The sequence below is a fragment of the Xiphophorus couchianus genome, chromosome 10, assembly GCF_001444195.1.
Source record: "Xiphophorus couchianus chromosome 10, X_couchianus-1.0, whole genome shotgun sequence".
Taxonomy (NCBI): domain Eukaryota; kingdom Metazoa; phylum Chordata; class Actinopteri; order Cyprinodontiformes; family Poeciliidae; genus Xiphophorus; species Xiphophorus couchianus.
In genome coordinates, this window is record NC_040237.1 from 11,498,055 (window position 1) to 11,515,205 (window position 17,151).

General features: G+C 39.4%; 1 protein-coding gene across 8 annotated transcripts in view; it reads right to left on the bottom strand.

Annotated features, from left to right (window-relative positions):
* The window catches only part of LOC114151824 (PH and SEC7 domain-containing protein 1-like), a 90,097-nt gene that overhangs the window by 32,428 nt on the left and 40,518 nt on the right, over window positions 1–17,151 (bottom strand). For 4 of the 8 annotated variants that reach the window (XM_028029262.1, XM_028029264.1, XM_028029263.1 and 1 more), the window contains 5 exons: window positions 15,148–15,615; window positions 5,631–5,825; window positions 3,176–3,256; window positions 2,473–2,585; window positions 1,235–1,293 (listed from right to left, as the gene is read on the bottom strand). In XM_028029262.1, the coding sequence (XP_027885063.1) occupies window positions 1,235–1,293; window positions 2,473–2,585; window positions 3,176–3,256; window positions 5,631–5,825; window positions 15,148–15,615 (916 nt within the window). Of the gene's footprint in view, window positions 1–1,234; window positions 1,294–2,472; window positions 2,586–3,175; window positions 3,257–5,630; window positions 5,826–8,979; window positions 9,318–15,147; window positions 15,616–17,151 lie in introns of those variants that run through there. The other 4 variants (XM_028029270.1, XM_028029266.1, XM_028029269.1 and 1 more) reach the window with 4 other exon arrangements.

Below are 17,151 nucleotides of genomic sequence, written 5' to 3' on the forward strand. Positions count from 1 at the left end.
AGGTATGAACTTTTGAATCCTTGTTAGCCTGTTTGTGGGGAAAATAAAATTGATGAAATTGAATTAGGAGATAAACAATGTGTGCTTCTTGGCCTCTTGATATTTCAAACTTGGTCTATAATTCTGCTCATTTCTATTTCTTACTCGGCTGGACTACAATCAAGGTCAAAGGTTTTGGCATGAGAACAGGTGAAGCTGGGAAAGCATCCAAATTAAATGCAGGGATTTAATTTGGATACCATGCCATGAACCCTGATGTACCGAAAAACACATTATGTGGGTTGAAATGTGAGGAAACGAAGCACATTTTGTGGACGATCGGGTCCTGTCACACAGATCAAATAGTGCATGTGTATTTGAATCAAAGGTGTGTAATATCAATGCTATATCTAAATAAATCTAATTAAAACAAGTATAGTTCCTGGATTATACACACAATAAATGAGTTGTAATGGGTCTGGATAAGTTAGCAGTCACTGTATCACTATTAGAAGACTTTTGTTTGTTTGTTTTTACATTTTACTAACTTTGTACTCAATAAACACTCCAGTTCATAAGTCATGCTCACAGAAATGTTCAACATTTTATTACAAATTGGACTTGCAACTTGTTGTACCTAGATCCTCCACTAGAGGCCACAAGACAAGCAAAGGTCCCTGACTTTTCTTCTTACATGTCAAATTTTGCAGTTTTCCCCTAATTTGAACTGTCATATTGAGATAATGCCTAATTATGATTTCAACTCACAGTCTTCTGTTTACTCCGAGGCAGCCAACATTATCATTTAGTAATCGACTCTAATCGTGTTTGCACAGCCACTGCCTGCATCCTATACCAGAGGTATGCTCTCAGGTCGAAACTGACAGAGCACAAATGTGCAGAAACTTCCTGTAAGAGCTGATCTCCAATCCCACCTCTTTAATTAATCATTCATCCACAGCTCTGCGCCATCACCGAGCAGAGCTGCCAATGACCCAGATTTTTAAAAGAAGGCTGCGACAGTAAAATGAACAGATTAATAAAAGAGAACAAGGCTCAAAAGTAAAAACCTTCAGACCCGGATCAGAGCGCCGTCGGCTTCAGTTTATATCTGCAAAACTTCGCAGCTAATGAAACGCTTACGTGTTTTAACTACGGCTCTTTCATTTCGGTCAAATCCCCTTTTTAATCACCTGCAGTTTTCCCACATCGGATTTCTAATCCACATTCACTCCGGTTCAACCAGAGGACCTACCTGACCGTGGAGGTCGGTGTTCAGCAGCATCAGGGCACAGGTGAGCGTATGAGCTGCATCTGCAGGATGAAAACATTGTTTTCTCAATAAACCAAACGGAACAAAACCATGGTGGCTTCCTGACATTTTTGTTTCACATCTGTCCTGTTGCTACATAACTGTACAATTTGAATATTTACAAAGACTTGAACATAAACCTTATCACGCAACTTCAACTTTTTCATATTTTCCCAAATTACAGCCACAAACTTTAGAGTCTTTTTGGGGATTTTATTATAGAAAAACAATTGAGAATGCAAAGTTGAGAAGTGGGAGGAAAATTAAACAAGGTTTTCAAAATAGTTTACAAACAGAAATCTGAAAAGTGTGGGTTGCTATTATAAATTGTGGAGAGTGTCAGTGATGATAAATCACCACTTATCCACAACCATAGATTACCACAGCGGAGAGCTTTTTTTATTTGGTTGTAAATATAAGCTTTGCCTAAAAACTGTTTGTTTGTTTTTTCACTCTTCTCACATCCTGGTTTGTGCCACTTCTCTTCACCCAGATGTTCGATTTCTTCAGCTTTGCTGTAAATACTGGCTCTGTGTCGCTGCAGAAACTTGAATTCCTAAATTCAGGTGCATCTTTGGTGCAATGCCTATCAAAAATAGCTATGCTTTTTATGGTATTTAGGGGAAAGAATTAAAATGTTGCCACATATAAAGTAAAATAAAATGCTCTGATATATAAAGAATATATTTTTCTCCATTTCCTTTGTCCAGAATGAGGGAAACTGCAGACAGGATACGTCACAGGTTAGGTCTGAATGTGGGATTTCTCTTACCACTCTTCCTTAAAATATGGACTCTGGATTTCTTTTCTGGGTATCACAGTAAAGGGGTTTGAAAACACATGTAAGTCACACTTTTTGAGATTTTTATTTGTGAATAATTTTATCACTTTTCTTCCACTCCATAAATATCCACATGAAACCTCAATAAAATGTGACGTTTCTGGTTGTAACGTGACAAGTTGAGGAAATGTTAAAGGGGTGTAAATACTTTTGCAGAGCACTGGAGCTGCAGTCTCTGTGGTCCTCTGCTTATAAGTATTTCTGTCATCACATTGGCTCAAAGCCGACATGCTAGTTATGATCACTTTTATAAAGAAACAATTTCCTCTGCAGCACATGTACTAATATACTTAAAGTTGATCTTTTAAGGCTCTCTGAGTGTTTTCCCCGCAGCACTCACCCTCAGATGGCAGGACTTTTGGGTTGCACTCCAAGTAGCGTCTGGAAAAGTGTGACAGCACCCTCTCCCTCTCCTGAGTCTCCCCCATCAGAGCAAACTGCCTGAGGAAAGTCCTGCAGCGCAAACACAATTCATTCACCAGATGGTTAACAAACAGAAAGCTGGATGCACATGAAAACATGACCTCATTTAAAACGCTCAAGCATCAGTGTGCACTGCAGATATGCACTAGCCTTTGCTTCTTTGAACAGATTAAAAGTTTTCAGCATTTTCATGCCTGCACCCTGTAAAGAAAAGTACTGAAAGGGTGCAAATATGTCTGAGGAATGTACAATGCATGTCTAATATGCATACAACAATAAAACAAACATTAAAAGTAGTGAGTATGTCTAAAAACCTTAAAATAAATCTGATAAATATGATTATTGATGCAATACTATAGTTCTCCTCTAGAGAGCGGTGTTTACCAGAGGAGAGTCCTGCAGGCCCAGAAAACACAACAAAAACATTTTAAAAATCCAGGTTTTAGTATAACTTAGGCCATAATCAAAATATTGTGAGGCACAGACAATGACTTTGAAAGTATAAGACAAACACAATGAAGCTTTAACTACAGTCAGACTTGAAATATTCTTAGCGTGCATTCATTTTTAATCAAAAGCATTCAAGCTTTGTGCTAAAAAGACGTGACAGGCTTTCTTACCGCAGCGCTTGGTCAAGGGTGAGGCCGGTAAAACTGAAGAAGCTTAGATACTCTTCTGCAACCATGCGGCTGAAGTCATTGCTACAAACAGACAGATGACGGCAATAAATATAGGTAGCCGTGACGGGAAAGAGAAGCCAACATAAGAACAAACAAGAGAACAAAAGAGCACGAAAGCAACAACAGTGTAGCGTTCAAACGGTTCGAGCTTCCTGCGTTTGCTGGAAAAGTCTCAGTTTGTGCCATCAGTCAGCTTGAGATACAGATTAGAGGCCAGAATAAAAGAGAAATAATAAAAGAAGAGATTCCCAAGGCACATCTGTCAAAAGGTGAGACAAATCCTTCAATCCCAAAATGTTTCTCATCATTTCCAACAAGCAACAGAGAAGCTGATTGAGCAGCAGAGAACTTTACGAATGCAGATCTGTTTAAAACACTAATTTAGAAGGGAAACACAGAAAAAGAACAAACTGATTTTCCTCTGAACTGCATAAACAAAATAGGGAGTTCAAATAAAAATACACATCTGAGAAGTGTGATTTTCACACCTCTTTCTGATACCTCTAAATTAAACACAGAAGAGAAAAAGTCCTCCTCTAATTAGTAAATAGAGTCCAGACGTGTGTAATTTAATCTCAGCAGAAATTAATTTGTCCTGTACAGGCCTCTAACCATCCAGCCAGATCTACAACTAAACAGTTCAGATCAAAACATGTTGATGTGATAAAATGGTCCAGTCAAAGTCATGATATAAATCAAGATGTAAATCTGTGGCAAGGATTGAAAATGTATGTACTCTGATCGTCCCTATCAAATCTGTATGAACTTGAGATGCTTTACAAGAAAAATGAGCGACAGATTGAGAGTCTGGATGTGCAAAGCTGGTAGAAACATTTATCAGAGGAAAGGGGGCTGAATACATCATATACCTGCTACATTTTTCAGATTTTATTTGTAGATTATTTTGAAATCCATATATAATTTTTTTTGTCCACTTCACAATTATGCTCCAGGATCATTTGTGACTTGCATTAGTTTTATATTTTTACAAAACTACATGATTTACTATTATTTTCACCTGCAGCATTAAAAAAGTGTTTTTAAACATTTTGCTACAAATGATTTCCAGCTAGTTTTCAGGTAGCTACATAAAAAGTTCAGCTGTAAGATGTTCCACTCATTATTCACAGAAAAGAAAAATAAAGTATACGCTGAGTTGAAATGGACACTCTGTGAGTCATATTAGCAGGACGTTACATTTGTAGAAATGTTAAGAATCCAGGAAACTTCTGCACTCAAGTGACACCCAGTAATTATCTCAGATGTTGGAAATCTTTCAGCCAGCGTTGCGTTTAGATCAGATGTGATTGTGGAGAGGCAACCCCATTCATGGTCACAATCTTTTCTGACAGGTGAACAAAGAGCAGAAATACATCTCAAAATTGAATGATGCAAAGAAAAAGAAAAGAAAAAATACATATGTGTGTACGATAAGCTTGCACATCTGCTGCACAACATGTCAGGTTTTGGAGCGAGTCCTGCAGCGCTCCACACTTCACGTTGTACGAGGGAGCTCTGCAGCTCTGCAGGAAAGAACTGCAGGTGATAAAGTGAGCCGCCTGCAGATATAAAAACACGCTGAAAATATTTTGGAAATGAAGCGAAACAGAAGAGGCCCCAGAACAGCTGAGCAGACGAAATCCAATATCATCCAAGAATCTGATCATGTGACTCCCGCCGTTCGTCTTCTCAGTTAACTCTTTACAGTGACATTTTGCTCTGTTCTTACTACAAAAATGTTTCAATATCACATTAAAAAAAGAAAAATAGTTTAATTCTGGTCTACTTTTAGTCTTTTTAAAAAAAATTGCATACAGATGACCAAGTTTATTAAGGATAAACTGTAAATATGGACTGACATCAACGTCAAAAACTTCATTAAGATGAGCCAGAATTTCATGTAATCTTCCAAATTTGGACTTTTAAAGTCTTTTCCTTTTTAACTCTTTTTTTTCTTCAGCACCATTCATTTAGATTAAATTAATTAATAGATTAACATTTATTTCTAAACCACTTAACTCTGACTTACGTATAAACCGTATTAAAACTAAAAATCCAGAGGTGAATAAGTGTTGTGTCAGAAAGCAACAAAGGGCTCAGAACCGATTTTAAATGTGACATTTAGGGCCGTTTGTTCTTTATGTAAGCAAAATCCTCAAAAAAATAACAACTGGGTTTTGGATTCCAGGAGATAAATCTAAATAGCTTGTTAGCTCAAGACTTGCTAATTTCTCATTTTTGACCACATGTTGCACAGTGTGCCATCATGGTTGGGGACTGAAAAAGAAGTGAAAACCCAAAAGACTGGAGAGATAAACCTCAGAAACCCTGGAGAACCATTCATCGGGACCAGTGGGGAACACTTTAACAGCACAATAAACCCGTGGCGGCTCACTTCTTGCTGAGGTGACGCGACACGTCCGACTTCCTGAATCCATCCAAGTGAAAGAGACGCTTGGCGAGTCGTTTGGCGGCTGCCACGTCGCCACGGTGACTGCCGTTGGTGAGGGTGTCGCTGCTGCCCAGACCCAGCCGGTCACTGAGGTCCTGGTCCAGCTCGGAGTCCGTCGCCAGACGGACCTTCTCCCTGCTGACGGGGGGTGTGGGACGGGGAAATGATTAAAATGAAAAAACAGAAAAATGAAACCGATTACGATTCAGGATGAGGCAGCAGACAAAAAGAAAGTGGAGAATAATCAAGTAGAACGGGCAAAAGAAAAAAAAAAATGACACGATAGATGGTGATTAAAACTAATTTCAGTAAACCAGTCATTCAAAGACATCTTCTGCCTTGGAGGGACAGTTCATGATCTTATTTTGAAGTGAGGCTTTTACATGCTACCTGCAGTGGATAACCATTTTGTTTTTTTCTTCATTTACCCCAGGGGTCATTGACCTTTACACTCCTAAGAGACGTTTGTACCTTCAGTCCAGCTGAACTAGATTTGTTTAGAACCAAAAGTCTACATAAATCTTTGAAACAAAACAACTTTTTCTTATATCGACTATTGTGGGAAATTTGTTACAATTTTTAAACTGAAGTACAATTTTACACCTGCTTTGACGTTTAATATATTTTTCTTCAATTAGAAATGTAATTTTGATCAGGAAAATTAGGTCAAAAAGCATGCTGTTTGCAACTTATTGCCACAAAAAAGCCACTTCATCAAAAAAAATCGTCCTTACTCTTTAAGGGTAAAACCACTAAACCTAGCATTTTGTGTTCGGTTTATATTTTAAACACTGCTAAACTCTTAAGCATTTTTAGACAGAGTTCTTAAGACATTTCAGTAAACCAGTAACTTTTCTACAGAGTTCTTCTTAAGAACTTTGTCCAAAGAGCCACAGGTTGCAGACCAGTGACCTAGTCGAAATGCAGATGGTTCTTTGGGCCAAAACTATCTAAAACTAGCAGCTAGTCGGACAAAGACCAAAAAAACCACACAAAAAAAACGGATCTCTACCATCTTAGAAGATCTTAGAAGGGTTTGATTGCTCTAATTCTAATAAAGATGTTTCTATTGATTATAGAGACAGTGTTAAAAAATATTTTTAACATAAAAAAACACATCAATATTGTTTTAAAAAGTTGTTCCAGCTTTTATTTAATGGTGTTAAAAATACCAAAAGACACAATATGAGCTAATGTAAGTTAAAAATAAATATTTGATAAATAAAACACTCATAAGTTGACAATATGTGTGAAGTATGAGACATGGCATAAAGGAGTGCTAACATTTTTATTTAAAAATTATGTTATTTCAAGTTTTATTTTATTCTGAGTATAAAATGTAATAACCCATAATAGCTGGGCTTGCAGGTTTCCTCCATCTCTTCCAAAAGTAAGCTCATTGACAGCATTGGTTGGTTCATAAGTGCAAACTCATTACATCTAGATTATACTGTACTAATATTTTAAGCATGTTATGTCACACAGATAAAAGAGAATTACTTTTACAGCCTTTGCTAAACTGTGGATGAGAGAAATGGGGTCTTTGGGTTCATTTAGAGGAAATGGTGACAATGGGGGGTCTTTTCATCAAGAGCTGTGTGACGTCTCATATTGTACCAGCTGGCCAAAGAAAACGATGACAGTCTGCAGTTACAATCCAAAACTCCACAAAAACTGTATAAAAACAAGATTTTATTTAGATTTCTCGAAGGGCGGCTGAAGGCAAGGAAACTCTTATCTGTACGTCAAAAGTCACAAAATAAAATAAAATGTAAATTAGTGGTTTCACCAGATGCATTGCAGCGCTTTGAGAAACTTTCTTAAGCTGCTCAAATGTTGTCAAGTCACAAACACTTCAGTGTATTTTATCTGATTTTATGCGACAGACCAACACAAAATGGAGCATAACTAGAAAATCATACATAGTTTTCCTTTGCTTTACAAACACAAATCTGAAAAGTGTGGCTTGCATTTTTATCCAGGCAGCTTTGCACATCCAGAGTGAAATGTTTCTCCATTATCAGGCTCAGTGTTGTGTCTTTCCATGGGTCCTGAGCAGGATTTAGCTCTGGACTTTGACTGGGCCGATCTAACACATGAATATTTAGGGGTTGGAAATTATCTAGAGCTAATTTAGCTAAATAAAATCATGCTGACTAAAACAGGATAGTTGCGGCAGACTTCTTTGAGGCAACAAATGATCTTGACTTTCTTTGTGTTGTGAGATCTAGCTGCATAGATACTGACAACTCAGATCTACCCTACAGAACCCCACATAAACAAAAACAAACAGAACATTTAAGAAACGACAATAGTGGTCTGTCAGCTGAAAACTTATGTTTGGCACATCTCATCTGCAGGCTTTGGCCATTATTGGCATTTCTAAGATGAAACTGACCATATAAGTTTAATTGATGTTATTATGTTTCCAGAGTGAAAAACCTTCAACCAGAATAGAAAATTTTTATCATAAACTTCCCTAAAATCATAATTCAACCAATCGCAATGACTAAAGCATTTTAGACGGTGCTTCGTTTAAGCACTGTTAATTGGGAGCACAGGCCGCTATGGATGACTGAATTTTGAATTGTCTTCTGGGGACTTTAGATGAAAAATCAACAATGAACCAGCCGTAAACTCTTCAGAAGTCTGAGCAACGTTTTTTGGATCAGACCACATCCATGTCGTGTTGATCTGCAGATCTGAAGACGCTCAATCTTCCACCATTGCATTGTTCGGTCTGGTTTCTCTTAACTCGCTCTTGAACATAGAGTCTCTATTAAAGAATAGATGTTGCTTCACAATACTCTCAAGGGTGCTGTTTTCCCTGTTTATACGCCCTTTTTTAATCATGTTTTCCTTCCACTCAACTTTCTATAAATAGGCTGGAATACAGCACTCTCTGAACAGGCAGGTCCTTAATTACTGAGCTTTTGTTGCTGACACTGCTAGTAGAGGGTGTGATTTACTCTCTGGTGGGTGGCTTTTAAGTCAGAAGTCTTCACCATAATTGTGCAGCCTGTAACAGAACATTTCTGTTTTGATTTTTTATAGGTTTTGTCTAACAATATACATTTCAAAGAAAGTAAATTTTGTGTTTAACTTAGTAGCAAAGTCATAATCCTTGGAATTCCCAGAACTAAATGCTTAAGATTAATCAGTCTGTGTGTATGGGATCTATATAATTTAGACATCTAGTGTCAATCACCTCCTGTGGGTGGTCATAATGTTCTGCCTGATAGGTGTGTAAACACCTTTTTCACCAAACAGGTGAGGCAGGTTCCAGGCCTACCTGCAGCAGGATCTCCGTTGTGTCAAATGCCGGTCGTCTCCAGCCGCAGAGGAACTTTGAAAGAAGGACACCGAGTGCGACGCCGCTGCTGATGCCTCACCTCCACCTCGCCTTCGACTGACCCCTCTCCTGCCTCTCGCATCGTACCCTGAATGCATCACCATCTAGTCCAGAGACCTAACACGGAGAAACACCTCCCCCGAGACCGGCAGAGTCTGACTCCGTCCTGACTCTGGGCTGAGACTTCATGAGTTTTTCTCCACTTTCTCGCTGCCTCTCTCTGCGTTTGCCGTCATCTGAGCTTCACAGCAAGCCTCCATACCCGCTCAGACTGTTTGTCCGTCTATCTTTTCTCCGTCCGTTTGATGTTTTTCTCTCTCTTCCTTCATTTTACTCCTCCTCCTCTCTCTCTTTCTCTCTCCCTCCCTGTTTCCCTCTGTAAACATTCGCCGTGCCTCCTGCTGACCTCGCATTCAGAGCTTGGAATGAGACTTGGCTTGTGCATCTCCTCAAAAATCGCCTCCATTCATACCTTTCACTCACTGCATCTCCAACTACATACAGCCCGTCCGTCTATTGATGCCTGACAAACTTCTTTTAAGTGAGTGAAAGCTTTTCACACACCTGCAGATTAAACAGGAGCTAGAAGGTGTCGGGTTTCAGCTGGATATCTGTGGGCTGTGTGTCTCTGAACTTGTCCTGCCTGCAGCGAAGAGGACGTTTTGGGTTTTTTGTAAATGTCTGAGACTGTAGTGGAGTCTGTTTACAGCGTGTGCTTTATGAGGACTTGCAGAAGTGCTCCCAACCACAAGATTAACAGCCAGCGCTGTACTTTGGGCCACCCCACCTGTTAGCACTGACTCATCAAGGGACGACACAATGCCGAGAGGTCCTGAGAGAATTCCCGGTGTCAGCCTCTCTCGGCCCACTTGGCAGCTCCACACAATGAGCCACTGTCCAACGATCCAGACCATCTGAAAAGGGTGGCTCTACGAAGGAATGAGTAGGAGAAAAGGGGAGCGAAACTCCTACGTTTACAGCTCTTGCAAAAGTCTTAAAACTCAAATATGTTCTACAGGGATTTTATGTAATAGATCAACACAAAGTATGCATAATTGTGAGGTGGGAAGAAGGTCATAGGGGGAAATGGGCCGCATCGTCTCCATCCAGGATTCCACAGCCTTTAGCAAAGTTTGATAAGGGCAACGCTGAGCAAACACTGACCTTCTCAACCCTGTTCTTGTGTGCAGAGTCTTAAAAAAATGAGGTGAAATTGTGACTATGGAACAAAAAAAAGTATTTAAAACAAATAAAACAGGAATGTATCACCTGAAACTGCAGACTGAACTCCTTACTTCCTTACAAGCACACACATGGTATTTAGTTAAAAGAACATTGCATTGACTTCTGTTCATTTTCATTCTTTTCTACAATCCATGTAGTAAACCTAATCATTATTACATGCCCAACCCGAAACCTAACCCCGAACAAGAGGCTCTACCGTGTTAGAACCGGGCTTTGGTCCCCACAAGGCTCATCGGTCTTCACAAAGTTAGTAAATATGCCAGAAATGGTCCTAAGAATAATAGCTAAACAAGTACACACACATTATGTTTCTCTATTTCTACCAGGAATTTTTATTGGCATACATTCATTTCTTCAGTCTTACCCTAAACCATTACCAGTACATACGTAACCCTGACCTAAACACAATTCACACCTAAACCTAAACCCTGGCCCAAAATCAACACTTTTCCCCAAGCAGCCGGTCCCACAGTGTAGTGTGTGTTAGGAAAATGTATCAAATACAAGGCCACACACACACACACACACAAAACCTTACAGAAGTTGAAAGCCAGACTCAACCAATGTCGTTTGGTGCCCTCTGGTGGACAAAGCAACAAGCACGCTGGTTTTTCTGCCTCTGCAGTGCGGTCAGTTTCTAAATCATTGTGACAATGACAAAAAGTAAAACAGATAACGACCATAGTTTGACTTTAATATGTCATACAAGCTCAGTGAAAACATGTGGCGATAATGCTCCACATGTTTTAAGGATAGAATGATAAAAAAAAAAAAAAATTAAAAGCTCTTGAGCAGCATACTGGAATGAATAATCAAGGGGAGTCTTTCATAGCTACAGCAACAGCTTTCTGTTCTACCATACACTCACAAAAAGCCCACCTTCATGCATAAAATCAAAACATGCATTTCACCTACACTCTTATCCATGATACCTGGAAGCACAGGTGCATGAAAACACACACTTAGTCCGCATGGGACCATATGCTGATGCTGTGACCTTCACTTTAAGCCAATGCAGCACTGCTTTTTTCAAGGAGAATCACACACACACACACACACACACACACACACACACACACACACACACACACACGTACAGGGGTGTGCGAGCACAAACGCACATATGCTCTAAAGTTGGTGGAAAAGCATATTAGCAGGACTATGAAGAATATTCAGGCAAAACTTTACACCTTGTTCTCAGAGGAAATAAACCAGCATTGATAGTTCTGTACAGATTTTCATTTGTTTCTTGACTCAACTGTGACTAAAGCTGCCCTGATTTCACCAACCAAGATGTTAAAACGGGAACATCTGAAGTTCCTGGAAAAAATAAAATACAATAAAATAAACACTGGAATGTTTTTAACAACAATGTGATTTAGTTTCTCCTGCATATCAAAAGTTTGTAACCTGCAATCTCAGCTTCAAATGGTAACAAATCACCCAATTTGCTTCTTTTAAGACCAACCAGAAGGAAAGTTTTAGTCCACATCCCTGTCATTAACTCCTGGAGGGTGTTCAGCCAGTTGTTCAAAGAAAGACAAAAGAGAGCAGTGGACACACTCCGTTCAGCTCCAGACTCGGTCGCAGAATTAGATGTGTGCAGGCATTTGTGTTAGAAATTCAAAATGGCGACATTCTCAACATGAAACATGGCCCTTTTTTTACGGCTGGGTCTGGCCACTCTAAAGATGGAGCTAACTTCAGCTTCTACGTTCGCCTCAAGTCCAGTAGGTCGACTTCACGACAGACACACTCGGGTCCACTGTATTTATTCTAACAAAAGAGGAAATCAAGTTGACGGCAGTTACAGATGGCAACAGAAAAAAAGGGAGGAGGAGCTGTCAGTTGCTGGTTGCTGTGGCAACCGCCAACTGCCAAGAGCAGCGTAACAAGGATAACATGTCTGGAGAAAGGACTTTTTGACGAAGCAAAAAATAGACTCAAAGAATAAACAAGCACATTTTTACAAATTTAAAATAAAAATAGGTTAAATTAAAATAAAACCATGTTGCATAAGAAGGTTGTGGTTCTTTCCGTCGTGATCCATATGTGTGCTAACGTTTTAGGTGAGGGTCAGAATGAGAGGAACAAGGTAAAACTGAGTGTAATGTATCTGGGTTGTGTTGTTTTCCATCTAAAACAAACGTCTCGGGGTTTAACTGTAATTTAGACCTTTGACTTAAACGTACAGAACATAGCAGAAAATCTGAGGTCGTCCAAGTAGCGATTGTATTCAGTTTAAAGACTTTTTCCTGTTTAGGCTTCTTTTTTTTAATGGCCTCATATGATGCATGTGCAATTACACCCCTGAAAACTTCCCTCCTGAGTGATCGGCGCTAATCTACAGCTTTAAACGCTGCGGCTCTACGGGTTTCGGGCTTTGAGGCAGATTTTAGGTCTCAACTGCAGGGATTTGCTCTCATTCAGCCAGAACATCAGTCAGCTCTCTCACCTACTCTGGCTCAGTTTTTCCTGACTCTGTCGGATTAAACAGTTCCTGGATTTGTTCATAAACTTGGCTTCGCACGTAGTGGCAATGATTTAGTGCCGATTTAATGTTGAAGTTTAAATAATGACTTCAGGTTTTCATTACATTCAATAATGTTAACAGGTTTTTGAAATGAGCATCTCATAAAGTATATTTAGAAAACAACACCAATGATTAGTGGTTTTATGCTTTTGTTGCAAATATTTTTATGTTTCATAAACTTCTGTCTCTCAATATGACAGAAACAGCAACATCTCCAAGAGGAAACATGTATTATGTGTAAATTAAGAGGGATTGCTGAAAAAGCCAGTATCTTGACATAATCGGCTGGATTTGGGTTGAAATAACCAACTGAGTGATTCAACGTTTTATAACTTGGATTGAATTTCAACATGCATAATTGACTGAAGTGGTGCAGCTGGTAGCACTGTTGCCTTGCAGCTAGAAGGTCCTGGGTTCGATTCCCGGCCCAGAGTCTTTCTGCATGGAGTTTGCATGTTCTCCCTTTGCATGCGTGGGTTCTCTCTGGGTACTCTGGCTTCACAGTCCAAAACCATGACTGTTTTGGTCCCTCTAAATTCTCCCTAGGTGTGTGTGCATGGTTGTGCGTCTTGTCTGTCTATGTGTTGCCCTGCGGCAGACTGATGACCTGTCCAGGGTGTACCCCGCCTCTTGCCCGAAATGTTCGTTGGAGATAGGCACCAGCACCCCTCCGCTGAATTCAATTGACTATATTTCTATAAATAAGTTGGATGTTTTCTACTTTTTTGTAAAGTGCCCTTGGATTACATAAGTTTTGGCACTTTATAAATAAACTGAAACTGAAATAAGTCCATTCCTGTCTAACTAAAAATATTCCACTCATTTTTTTAGATTTTGTTTTCCTGATCAGTATATTTCTTGGCTCGCATTTCTTTTTTGCTGGCTAACGTTTTACTTCAACCACTTGACAGGGTTCAGTAAGTATATTGATGTTACTAGTGAGCCACAAATGAGGGAATTAAGAAAAGGGCAAGTAAATGTGTTTATTTTTCTTACTGTCTTATTTTGTTCTTATAATGAATCAATCAACATAAACTAAAGTTTAACTCCTAATTCAATTATACAATCTATCTGGATCCAGTGGAAACCTCCAAACAACAGTCTGCTATTTTGGAGACTACTGTTTTAAGGACTTTTATCACCAGAGTTTTCCTGTATGACACAGTGAGTAGGTGGGCATAGTGGCTCAGATGAACTACAAACTGAACATTTTATGATATTAATCATATTCCTACCCATGAAAAGCTGTTCTGTCAATATAAATTCCAGCATACAAAAAGACTTCACATGCCCTACAGTTAGATGGCACAGAATTAGGAAATCAATCCCTCAGTTATGTGGTAGACATCCACTCTATATTGTTTTACCTGACAATATAGATATAAACCGATTCTGATTTGTCTTTAGGAATTGTAAAATACAAATATAAATTAGCAACATTCAAAGGATTTTTGAAGCTTTCCTGCTGTGAGCAATAGAAAATGATTTACAGTAGGAGCAGATTTGAATTTCCACTGCCGTGCCAGAGAACAGCCAACTCTGTACAAAGGCACAGAAAGCTCAACAAGATAAAGGAGAGCAACTTCCACATTACTCTTATCTTTTAAAGTATTGCTCTCTCTCCCCTCCTTGCAGCCGGAATATACCTTCCCTGTTTACTTAAAAACAAGCTCTAAGTTTGTTTTTAAATACCTCACTGATGCTATAAGTCACAACCTAAGAGTGTTCTAATGTCAGAATAAGATTTTTGGGTTTCCAACCATCTGAACCATCTGCGTTTTCATTACAAACGTGTGCAAAACATTGTTGATATTCCACCAGTGTCAAAAAGACAATTTCGCAATTGTGATGTTCCATTAAATAAGAGACACAATTAAGAGTTTGTTGCTGCAGTAAGTCAATAAAAAACACGATGTGCCATCATCCTCCTAATACTTTTTCATGTGAGATCACGACTCACATGATGCAAAAAAAAAAATTTCCAGTGGTGTTCTTACACTAATTTTGTTACAGTCGAAAAACCATCTCATTCTAGCGCAAAAACTTTTTATTGAAAAATCTGAATTTTTCCAAAATTGGCATATTTACATTAAGCAAATTTATTTTTGTAATTCCAATTTTTGTAATTTTAAGGTCAATGGGAATGCAGCTTGTGAGACGTGAAGCTGTGAAGTCCCCCATGAGGGATAAAATGACATTATCTGACTGGCTGAGTTGATGAAGTGTTTGGTTTACTGTTTTCTGACGAAAACATGCAACATGTTGGCGTCCACAAGCCTGTAACGGTTGACCTTCCCTTCGGAGGAAGACTACCAGCTGTGGGAACCCACCTGGACAAAGAGAAAGACGGGTTGATGTACCAGCTGCTACCCAGCTGTGCACACTCTCGCCCTCTTGGCATCACATCATCCGAGCCGCTGCTCAGCCTCTCACTGGAGGGGGCCCGCGTGGCGTCCGAGTCCCCCGTCACCGTAAAGATAGAATCGGACAGACTGGGCCTCTCGTGGTGTGCCAACGGGGCGAAGCTGAGCTGCACAATCTGACGGGCGCTCTGGTACACCGGCCCGTGCATGGCGGGCGTCAGCGTGGGCAGATCGAAGCTCAGAACAGTTTGGGTGCTGGAGGTCAGCAGCTCCTCGCTGTCCAGGCTGTTGTAGGACGTCCCTTTGGCTCGGTGGGACTCCATGATGCTCTCAAAATGGCTGCTGAATGTATCCTCAGCGGCGCAGCGGGGACCAGAGACCAGGATGGGGGACTTGAGGGCAGGATTGTGGTTGTCGAAAAATGTTTCCATTGGTCTAAACGGGAAAAGGGTTTTTATGTTAATGGAACAAATCGGATGTTGCCAGGATGAAAACCTACTTTTTCATCCTGAATAATTAATGTGAACATGTGTGTTTACGACCAAGCTGGAAATGAGGTCGGAGGAGACATGCAGATTCAGATCCAGATTTATGCTGGAGCAAAATTCCCCCACAGCTCAGTTTTCTTTTTATATACACTCACTGGCCACTTTATTAGGCACACCTTTTCACTTGCCTGTTGGCATGGATGGCCAACCACCCAATCGCATGACAGCAGTTCAATTCATTCATTCATCTGAGCCAGCAGCAACCTTTACTCTCCAAATACAACTCATCTAAAGGCAACTTATAATTTTATATTTATATAAACTATAGGAAATTAGTTGTCATTTTTTAAGAACCCCCTATTTATTTCTATATTTAGGATTTTTACGCTGCAGATAAAAAGAGGATGATTTTTTTTTTTTCTGTGGGATGGAAAATTATTTTAAAAATACAAAAGTACATAGATTCCAACCTAATGACAAAAAAGATTTTAGTGCAATTCTAATGACAGCAAAATTCACTAGAATGACTTTTAATGTCTTTTTTTTTTTTTTAAGGAAATTCGATGCAAATATTTTAGGAATAAACTGAAAAACATGCATTTGTTGGTATATCTAAATTTAAAAATATTAGTTGGTTCTTTTTTCATTTTTAGTCAAAGTAATTAAGATCCATTGTGGAAGGTCCAAAGAGTAATTTATGGCTCCGGAGCCGAAGGTTGCAGACTCCTGATCCAGACTTTGTTAAGACAACTTGTTGAATTTCTAACAAAGGGTTCGGACATTTCTAAAAACAGGAAGTTGAGGCTGAAAATCACATAGGCTCACCAACATTTTACAATAAGAGATTGGAGGAAAGCTGTCTAGTCTGATGAGTCTAGATTTCAGCTACAATCAGCTGGTAAGCCAGAATTGAAATGTTACTAAAGGTGATGGTTATGTAATGCTGTGGGGATATTTTCTTGGCACTTTACACAAATTTTCTGACGTGTATTTCCATATTTCCAACAGGATAATGGACCAAATCACAGCTCAAATAACCTCAAACTATTTTCTTTAACGTGAAAAAAAGTTTATCATAGTCTGATAGCCGATGTGGCCTAAAGATCTCTGTCTAGTGGAACATTTGGGACGTGAAAAACACATGTACTGCATGATATTTTTATGATGAAATGGACCAATATCTCTGAGGAATTGTTCAACCTGTAAGGCAGGGGTGTCAAACTCCAGTCCTGGAGGGCCGCTGTCCTGCAACTTTTAGATGTGCTTCTGCTGCACCGCACCTGAATAGAATAATTAGGTCATTAGCAAGGCTCTGGAGAACTGATCTACACAAGGAGGAGGTAATTAAGCAATTTCATTCCAGTGTTTTGTACCTGCGGCACATCTAAAAACTGCAGGAGAGCGGCCCTTTAGGACTGGAGTTTGACACCCCTGCTGTAAGGGATTAAAGCAGCTCAGAGAGCAAAGGTCATCCATCTTAGTA